This window comes from Callionymus lyra, chromosome 2 (genome assembly GCF_982586985.1).
Source record: "Callionymus lyra chromosome 2, fCalLyr1.hap1.1, whole genome shotgun sequence".
Lineage (NCBI taxonomy): Eukaryota > Metazoa > Chordata > Actinopteri > Syngnathiformes > Callionymidae > Callionymus > Callionymus lyra.
The window spans coordinates 27,312,730-27,322,330 of NC_141819.1; the positions used below are offsets into that span (position 1 = coordinate 27,312,730).

General features: G+C 41.1%; 1 protein-coding gene across 1 annotated transcript; it reads left to right on the forward strand.

Moving 5' to 3' along the window:
* The first annotated feature begins 1,658 nt into the window (after positions 1 to 1,658).
* On the forward strand, positions 1,659 to 3,825 carry LOC148086217 (Krueppel-like factor 2). The gene is made up of 3 exons (XM_087784398.1): positions 1,659 to 1,992; positions 2,078 to 2,957; positions 3,032 to 3,825. The coding sequence occupies exons 1-3, from the start codon at positions 1,915 to 1,917 to the stop codon at positions 3,205 to 3,207; spliced, it is 1,134 nt and encodes a 377-aa protein (XP_087640524.1). The 5' UTR covers positions 1,659 to 1,914; the 3' UTR covers positions 3,208 to 3,825.
* The last annotated feature ends 5,776 nt before the right edge of the window (positions 3,826 to 9,601 follow it).

A 9,601-nucleotide genomic window follows, 5' to 3' on the forward strand; every position in this document is an offset into this window, starting at 1 on the left:
CCAGAAAGGGCTTGCAGGTCAGTTAATGTCTTCTACATGGTCACCCTGATAGTGCTGAGAGGCTCATGGTAAACTGTTTTGTTTGTTCATGCAGTTGCTGTTTCACTTGCGGGTAGACTGTTGACAGTAGTAGGAGCCACAAAGTATCGAGCAAAATGTCATGAGTGGAAAATGAAGAAAAATGCAAATGCTTCAAATGGCTGACTCTGCAGAAATTCGGTAATAAAATAGCTTGGGATCAATGAAGTACTGAGGCTCAGTGGGTGCCAGTGCTGATGGGTTGCTACATGCCCCTCATGCCTTGTGTGCTTTGCAACCTCCGTGACTTACTATCATGGAATGTCAGTGCATCACCAACGGCTGCCAGGCCTCAGAATTCATTTGGAGACAATCAAAGACGTTTAGCTTTTAATTGGCAGCCCGAATGGATTAACCCAGCGAGCACCGTAAAAATGACAGTAGAGTGAGTTACAGACACACCCCTGCAGCCGACGCCAACTGGCACCGTTCCTGCTATTAACCACGATAACCATCCAAACGAAGCCATTAGAGCGTGTTTCACATCCACCTCTGTGAGTCATTACATTAGACTTTAGACTGTCTTTATCGTCATTGCACAGAAGAACAATGAAAGGTTTACAGTGAGCGACAAAAAAAATGGATGTCATCATGCAGGTCTGAGAGGGTTATATCTGTCTGATCGTGACGCTGGACCAGTCTGTGCATAAGAAATAGAAATACAAGAGTAAAACTTTTTCTTTTTTTTTAAATACAAGTTATATGTTGGAAATGTTTTCATTGCCAACAACTATAAGCATATTAAAAATTAACTTTTTTCTGTCCATGTTCCTGAGAAGTAAAACATTAGCATGACATTTAATCATCTTTTTATTTGAAGCTGGTCAACATTGTTCAAGTTTAAAATTAGTTAAATACATGTTCAACAATCATCTTCATTGATCAACAACTGGACATGTCAAACTTGATTTATTAAGCACTTTAAATACAAAATTAGTTCATTAGTTAATTTTAGTATCTTTCATCAGATATGTCTGAATTGTTCTGGACATTTTATTCTCAACAGTCATTCACAAATGTAGAGTGCTAATAGTTCTATAAAAAATGTGTAATAATAGATATGCGTCATAACTAGATGATATAAATATTGTATTGTCTAAAGAAAATCAAACTAGTTTCAGCTTAGTAAATATAATTTTATTCTTCTATTATGCAAGTTTTGTTTTATATATAAAATAAACATTTAAAGATCAACATTCAGATCGACAGTGGCGTACCCTGTGAAACAGACGCCCCCTATCAGCGGCATGGCGCAACTGCATTATATGCTCCTAATAAAACTTTTGTTTTTGGGAGCATATGATGTAAAAAAAAAAAAGTAATTCTGCGTCCAGCACCATCATGTAAGTTTTTTTTTGTTTTTTTTTAAGTTTGGCACTCTTAGGATTAGAATGACGCTCTGTGCCAACATTCCACCTGCGTCTCCTTGTTTGCGTCAAGCTCGTCCAGAACATCTCAACTGGTAGAAAACGACTTGTGCAGGGCGGGCTCTGCAGCCGCCGCAAAAGGTTCGAGGGGCGGGATCTCGCGCGGGTAGGTTAAGTAGCAGCCCTCGGTGCAGCAGGTCCACATCAGTCCTCCCTCTCTCTCCTCTGTCTGCGGCTCTCTGGGAAACTCGGGACTTTTATACCGGAGCTAAATCTGGAGGCTGCGCTCGTCCTTCATCCTGGACGCGTTTCCTTCCTCCAGCCTGCTCTGCTGCACCATATTTAAGCGAGAAGATCACTTGTGAGAGAGACAGAAGTTCACTGACGGACCTTTTCCAGCTGTTACTGCGACTTTGACTCAACTTTTTTTTGGCAGTTTAAGGAAGTTTCTATTTTTATTTAAAAACGCATGGAAATGGCCGCGAGTGGAACCATTCTACCCTCAATAGCTACTTTCTCTGCTCAGAAGGAGAAATGCTGGGAAGATGTAAGTACCTACCTTTCCTTAAGTGTCGATCCAATATGTTTGGTGAGAGTGTTTGAGTGCTGACCTGTTCTGTCATCTCCTCCAGAGGTGGAAGGTGGACATGGGCGGCCTCGTGCCCGACGTGGACAGCAGCTGCCTGGGCAGGAAAGACGACGAGGACCTCGACAAGTTCTTGGACCTTGAGTTTATACTATCGCACACGGCCGACAGCGCGCCCGGAGCAGAGTCCTACCGCAGCCAGGAGTCCCTGTACCTGCAGCAGCAGCAGTCGGCGGGCTACATGGACATGAGCAGCCCCCCGCCGCCCTACAACAGCCTGATGGCCGAGCTCCTGCGCTCGGACGTGGACACCAGCTTCATCGGCGGCTCCAACCTCCAGGGCCGCTTCCTCATCGGCTCCTTCCAGACCTCTCAGGATTTATTCCCAGAGCACCCCACCATCAAGGTGGAGCCCCCGTCCATGGACTCGTACGGGCCGGTGGTGGGTCTGGTCCCTCAGAGCTGCAGCAAGGTCAAACACGAGGGCAGCGGGTCCTGCATGATGGCCTTCGAGCAGCAGCCGCGACTGGCCAACTCCCCGCAGGCGGCGATGGGGAACATGACCCCGCCGCTCAGCCCCGACGACCTGATGAGCTCGGACTGTCACCAGATGACCTTTCACCAGAGCTTCCACGCTCACCAGTGCTACTCGAACCAGCACCAGCTGCCCTTCCCGGCGGCCCACCGCCACCACCCGTACCCCGGCATGTTCCAGGAGGACCTGAGCCTCCAGCAGCCCGCCGCCGGGCAGCGGGTCCTCCTCACGCCTCCTTCATCCCCGCTGGACATGATGGACACCAAGCCCAAGCGGGGTCGCCGGTCCTGGCCCAGGAAGCGCACGGCCTCCCACACCTGCACCTTCACCGGCTGCGGGAAGACCTACACCAAGAGCTCCCACTTGAAGGCCCACCTTCGGACACACACAGGTAAGAAGAGTGACCCCTAGACGGGTCTTTATTATCTCCATCATCAGTCACTCACCTGTTGCTTCCCCCCTCAGGTGAGAAGCCGTACCACTGCAGCTGGGAGGGATGCGGGTGGAAGTTCGCCCGCTCCGACGAGCTGACCCGTCACTTCCGGAAGCACACTGGACACAGACCCTTCCAATGCCACCTCTGCGAGAGGGCCTTCTCAAGGTCCGACCACCTGGCGTTGCACATGAAGCGACACATGTGAAGGAAGAACTGTAACAACTCCTGTTATTAAGTGTAATAACACAGGAAAGTATTACGTGGGCCCAGTAAAAAAGGACCACCGGGGTCAGACTGTATGTAAAAGACCACGCTGTGATGTCACCATTACAGGGACGCAAACAGACAAAGGGAGTCTCTGCCTTCTCATGATCACGATCTATTTAAAAAAAAAAGGTATTTTCTGAAACCACAAGCCCGACCATAATCCCATGACAAAGACGGATGAGTTCTGATCGAAGACGTAGCTGGTACTACCTTAAAGATGTAACACAGATGTCGGGAACATGCTGCACAACTGGAAACCTTCACCTTCTGTGCCTTCTTTTTTCTTCTTCCAAACATGTATTTTTCCAAACTTCACCATCGTACAGTGAGATAAGCTTCGAGACAATGTTTTGTTGGGAAACTGCAGTTTGATCATTGACAAGCATTTTTTTTTTATTATTGTGAAGTCAGGGTCTCAACTCGACGACAAAAGGGCTACTCAGTCTTTGGCAATAAGACGTGTTTTGAATTGTACTGCCTTGTAAATACAAACGTTTATATATATATATTTGTAAATAGTCTATTTTAATGTACATATTAAACTAAATGAACATGATTTTTCTGAGTCCTCGTTTTGTCAAAACTCAAGTTGTGAACGATAAGAGGCGAGTCACAGGTGAGACGGGTCGGCAGGTGAAAGTCAGGTGAGGACGTGACGTCATCGCCGAGGGTTGACGGTGGAAGAGAAGCGGTTTGGCGGCGAAGCCTCCCACATGGCAGTGGGCCTCCGCCAGAGCCGTGTGGCTGCAGACTATAAATACACGGGTTACACGACATAATTACAGAGGGTGGATATAGTCGCAGGCTGCGTCGGGGCAGAGGGGCCGACCACAAGAAGAGAAACTCAAGCTGCCCCGGGTCGGAGGAAAGTCGACTGGGGATGAGGAGAGACGGTTAAACAGTGCATGATGCGTGTGAGCAGAAGCTTTTAACCATAAATATGATTCAATATTTAAAAGTGACATCTGTTATATTCATAGTTTTCGAAAGAAAACGGATGCTTCAAAATGTCAGAGTCAAATAACTCTCGACTTAGTGCACATGCAGCTCTTTAATCTTATTTATCTGCTGATTACACAATTGACAAATTATAAATAAAGTTGTATTCAAACCACTGATGTTCTTTTATTGATTGATTATTATATTCAAACATTTAAAAATACACTTAATTGTTATATCCTTAAATCCAGATGTTAAATTCAATCCAGACCATTTTAAACACCAGTTTAGGAGGAATTTACCAGAAAAGAAAATAGCTGTAAATAAACCAAACCTGATCGCAAAAAATCTATGAAAGACACCAGAAGAAGGAGAATAACTCACCATGGCAGGCATAAGCTGAAGGTGTGTGACGATAGAAGACGCTTTTCTCAGCTCAGAAAGACAAGGACGCTTTTAAGGATTTATGGACAGGTAGGTGACCAATCAGTTATAGGTGTGTGGATCCATCCTCACTGCTGATTGGTTGGGATCTTAACACCAATTGATATATATTTTCAAAACCCTGACATTACAAAAAAACAAACATCCTTGGGCTAAAATATTGTTTTTTTGTATTTGTAGAACGTATTAGGAAAAGAAACTATAAAAATTGTTTTTCCTTTCCATATCTCAAAAGGATTTTTTTTTTATGTACAAAAGAAAACTTTTTAAACAATACAAATCATGTCCCAAATGTTTTACCATTGTATATTATTATTTCCTCTAACTTTTCAAAAAACGAAGATCCTTGATTAAAATAAAATCATCTTTGTCTTTTTAACTTGCGTATTCAACAAATGATAGCATTTGGAAGTGACTTTTTATCCATGCTATCAGGACTGCATTATTACATAGATGTTATTAAACTGCGTTTATAGACACACTACACTGTCATAGTTGCAGGCGTCACACATATATATATATAAGGTTTACACCTGTCAGCTCAAACTCTATGGTGTTTGTAGATCATAGAATGAAAATGCTGTAGAGGTGACACACCATTTTGTAGACTATTTTTAAGCATTTTTTTAGCGGTCTAAAGTAAGTAAGCAAGTAAGTAAAGGTTATTTTTAAAGCGCCTTTCTAGACCAGGGTCACAAAGCACTTTAACAAACAAAAACAACACACAAAATATATACTTTAAAAGGTCAAGACACATAAGACAAACACAGGAGTCCCAGAAAATCAGGAAAAAGCCTGAAAAAATCAAATGTTGTCTTGAAAGAGTCAGTAGATCCATCAAACACAGAGGGAGAGGAAGATCGTTCCAAAGCTTCAGAGCATTAGGAGGATTTCTCTCCTCTGGTCCACAGACCTCAGAGCCCGAGCTGGGGTGTAAGTCTGGATCAGATCACTTATGTGAGGAGGAGCCTGACCATGAATGAAAGTAAGAACCAGAATTTCAAAGTTGATCCTGAAAGAAACTGGCAGCCAGTGAAGAGATTTAAGGATCGGGGAAATGTGAGTTCTTCTACTAGAGCAGGTCAGGCGAGACTTGTTTAGACAAGGAAATAAACTGTTACAATAGTCCAAACATTAAGACACAAAATGCATGGATTATAAAATCCAGATCGTGTTTTGACATCATTTTCCTAAGATTAGAGATTTTCTTCGGTGTGAGGACTATTCCATTTTCTTAAAGGGCCACATTATAAACTGCTCTTGATGTGAGGGGCAATAAGACTGTCCTGTCATAGGAACAAAGAGAAGGCATGACAAGGTGAGTTTAAGTTGAAAAACGAACTAAAATAACTTCTTTTTTTTAAAGATTAGAAATGTGTAATAAAAATGCTAATTTCATTTGATACACACTTTATCTATTTCCTCAAATTCTCCGGAAGAAAATATGCTTTTTTTTTTTTTATTTAAGTTGTGAATATATTGGCAAATCATTTTGGTATAAACAGTTATATGTGATTCCTGTAAAACTATTTATATTGACGGCCAAAAGAAAAAACATTTATAAACTTGCACTTACTTCAAAATAATTTTTTAGTTACTCACTTGAAGAGTCATATTTAATTCAAAAAATGTAAATATCATTCTTAGTAGCTTTGGTTGGACAAAAAAACAATTGTTTTTTTGTTTTTTTAATAAATATAGTCAAAGGGCCGCATGAGGCCCCTGGCCAAATAAAATGTGGTCAAAATTAAATTAAATGTAGATGTAGTTAATTTATGTGTGTGTTAAAGTGGTGATATTTGACTCACACAAGTAGATACCGTTACACAATACCAACTTGTTTGTATGAAACACACAGATGTTCTGACCTGGTCTATCTTTAGAGGGGAGAGAGTTCACGGGTGGCAGGCCTGACAAAGAGGAAGTCCTGGTGCTAAAAATAGAACTTTTACTCAAGAAATTCGTTCTTCGACTCTCATTTCACTATTTGTGATGGCTACAGGAAGGTGGCTGCAGCAGCGGAGCGTGGGAACCGAAGCCATGCTGGTGAAATCCTCTATTGTGACACATTCATGCCACCAGCTTGAATGGAAGGATGGAAGGAGGAGAGATTTTTCCTTCAATCCAATACTCGTGACTGACCCTGACCAGCACTCAGACCAACCACATTTTCTAGTGAATCCCACAAATGTCATAATTTGTTAGAAATAGTTTATGATGAAAAATTCCTCGAAGCTTCTCCCACTGTGTCCAAGCATGTGTGAATCATTTTCCAGGGAAGAGCACGCCCCCTGCTGGGACACTGTGGAGGCGCTCGCTGGAGTCAGACTCACGTGTCCATTTTAATAATAATAATTAATTTAGTAATAATAATTATAAACCCTTAATTTTCAACTTTGGTGACCTTCAATGATGTCCAGTGTGTGTGGGGGGTCTGTGGAGTAGATATTTTTTCTTTTCCAAAAGACAAAATATTTCCACCCAGAACTCGATGAGATCCTACAGACGTGATGGAAAAGTCAACACAGAGTTATTGTATCTTAAAGATGATCTAAGGTTCCTGATGAGACCCTGCAGCTCTAACACATCTATCACAGTATGTTTCCTAATGACATGTTCTGTAGTGTATTCACTATTTATTTAATTTTGAATCACAATGGGTTTTTTTATATAACACTGTAATACAGTATATCATATAAAAAAAGACATTTGGAAACCAAATAAGTTGAAGAGAGAAGAGAGTCAAAATTGTGGGAATAATAAAATAAGATGAAATAAAACAAAAATGTCCTTCCTAAGTATGTTCTACATACGTCTTCACTTTCATCAAAATTGCACATATTTTAATCTATATCAGTTGGACAAACATACTGTAAAATACAAAAATATATATAGTTTATTGACCTTTTTTTTAAATGATTTTCAGTGACTCATATTCGTTTTTTTTATCCTTCTAAATTATTTCAGCTTATTAATATATTTAGTATTAATCTAATATGTATATACTGATATATACTGCATATTTAACCGTTTAAGCAAACCATCAAATTAAAAAAAAAAATGTATATACTGTATAATCAGAATATTTAAATATATCTACTGTTAGTGTGAACATGTCCATTTAGTGATTCAGATAAAATCAATGTTATAAAATTTATGACTCATCTTTTCAAAATTGCATCCAGTCTTTCGCCATGTTATCTTCTTTCCACTGCTGTTGCTTTTTACGTTTTTACTCCGTTTTCCTGTTTCAATATGTTTTTTCACATACTATTTTACTTTCTAGACTGCACCAGAAAATAAGGTTTTGTGTAACTGCAGTGTCGAAACGGGTTTTTGTTCACTCAACATTGTTAAAATGGTCTTGGTTGAGATCTGAGAACTCAGCAGAGAGAACTTGGATGGTGGTTTAGTGGTTACAACACTTTAACTCGTGTGAGTTTGGTCTAGTTGAACTCAAGTTTGTATTGACTTTATCATGATTAATTAATGTAGAATGAGTTTCCTGACAGATTTATTGACTGATGAGTTTCTTGACGGATTTATGGACTGTCTCACTGTGTTTCTGGCAGCAAAGTGTCTTTGTTTATGGATAAGATCAGCAGTGCTTCCCCTAAACACAAGTTCTGTGGAAGCTACTCATCAATCCTCCTCACGTCACAGATATGCAGGTTTGTACACAATAGTCACAATAGAAACTCAACAAAATAAGACGAGGACATTCATTCCCCTCTTGTGTCACAGCACGAAAACATGAATTGGATCTAAGTCGGGTCCGGTTATGGAAGTCACCCTGATGTGTGGATCCGTGAGCCAAACATCTGGGAATGGAACCTGAGGTTGAGAAATGCTTGCGATAAGTAAACATACTTGTTGAGGAACGAGACCTCACGTTTGTCAGCGACACGTTGACGAGTCATAACATGGACTTCATCAGCCTGCATAATGAAAGACAACATATAGAAGAAGTCATAACGCACACGAGTCCAGTGTGTGGACGAGCGCGTGGCTCAGGTTTCAGGCCTGGATTAGATAGGTTTGTCCTTGATTGAACACAGACTGAGCTGAAGGATCTTTTTTTTTTTCTCTCTCTCTCTGCCATGAACCAGATCACCTCCATACTGTGGACATACCGATGAATTCACTCCTTGACATCTTTATTTTATCCGATGCTAATCCCGTGAAGACACGGACGGTCAGGGTCTAATCTACACCGGCATAATCTAAAATAAACAGTTGAGAAGTGACACTAGGTTGTCACAGACTCATCAGTATTGAAAACACGTGTTCAACAGGTTTGATGGGATGGAAAATGTTGATAAACTGAGTAGTCCATGGATGTGTTAGAGGGGAAAGATGTGACCAGAGAGGATGATCTAGATTAGTAGTTTACAAAATAGGGGTCATAAGATTAAAAGGAACGGGAAGAATGTAATATAACATGGTATAGTATTAAACAAACCTCTTTAACAATTTGCCCTGAACATACAGGACGCAAAGTGCATTTATCTGTGGTTTATCAGGTATCCTATCGTACCTGACCACACCACCTGTGATGAGGTCACATTCTGTGTCAACCGCTACCAAGTAGCTTGTAGCTAGCTCAGGAAATGGAAAGGTTTCAGACAGGAAATAGACCGAAGGAGAGGAACGTAGAAGATTCTGCTGTAAATAAAAAGCCAAGATCTCATTTTCATCTATACATTTTGAATGGTGAAGCTTGGTAACCGCTGATCTCGATGACAACTACTAACTGATGGTAAAAGACAACCAATCACACCTTCTGATGATTTAGTCATCAATCATCTGCATCTTCTTGGACTGCAAGAAGATGTAGATATTTCATTATCATGTTGAAGGTGCCAATTGGTGATCCCAAGGAGGTCATCTCAACGATCAAATAATCCACGAAGACTGACATGAACGATTCAGATTCACCATCACACACT

Excerpts from the sequence above, each read along its gene's own strand:
- LOC148086217 (XM_087784398.1), top strand. The coding sequence starts at position 1,915 with ATGGAAATGGCCGCGAGTGGAACCATTCTACCCTCAATAGCTACTTTC. Across the intron at positions 1,993-2,077 it reads AGGAGAAATGCTGGGAAGAT|AGGTGGAAGGTGGACATGGG; the intron begins GTAAGTACCTAC and ends CATCTCCTCCAG. Across the intron at positions 2,958-3,031 it reads CCACCTTCGGACACACACAG|GTGAGAAGCCGTACCACTGC; the intron begins GTAAGAAGAGTG and ends TTCCCCCCTCAG.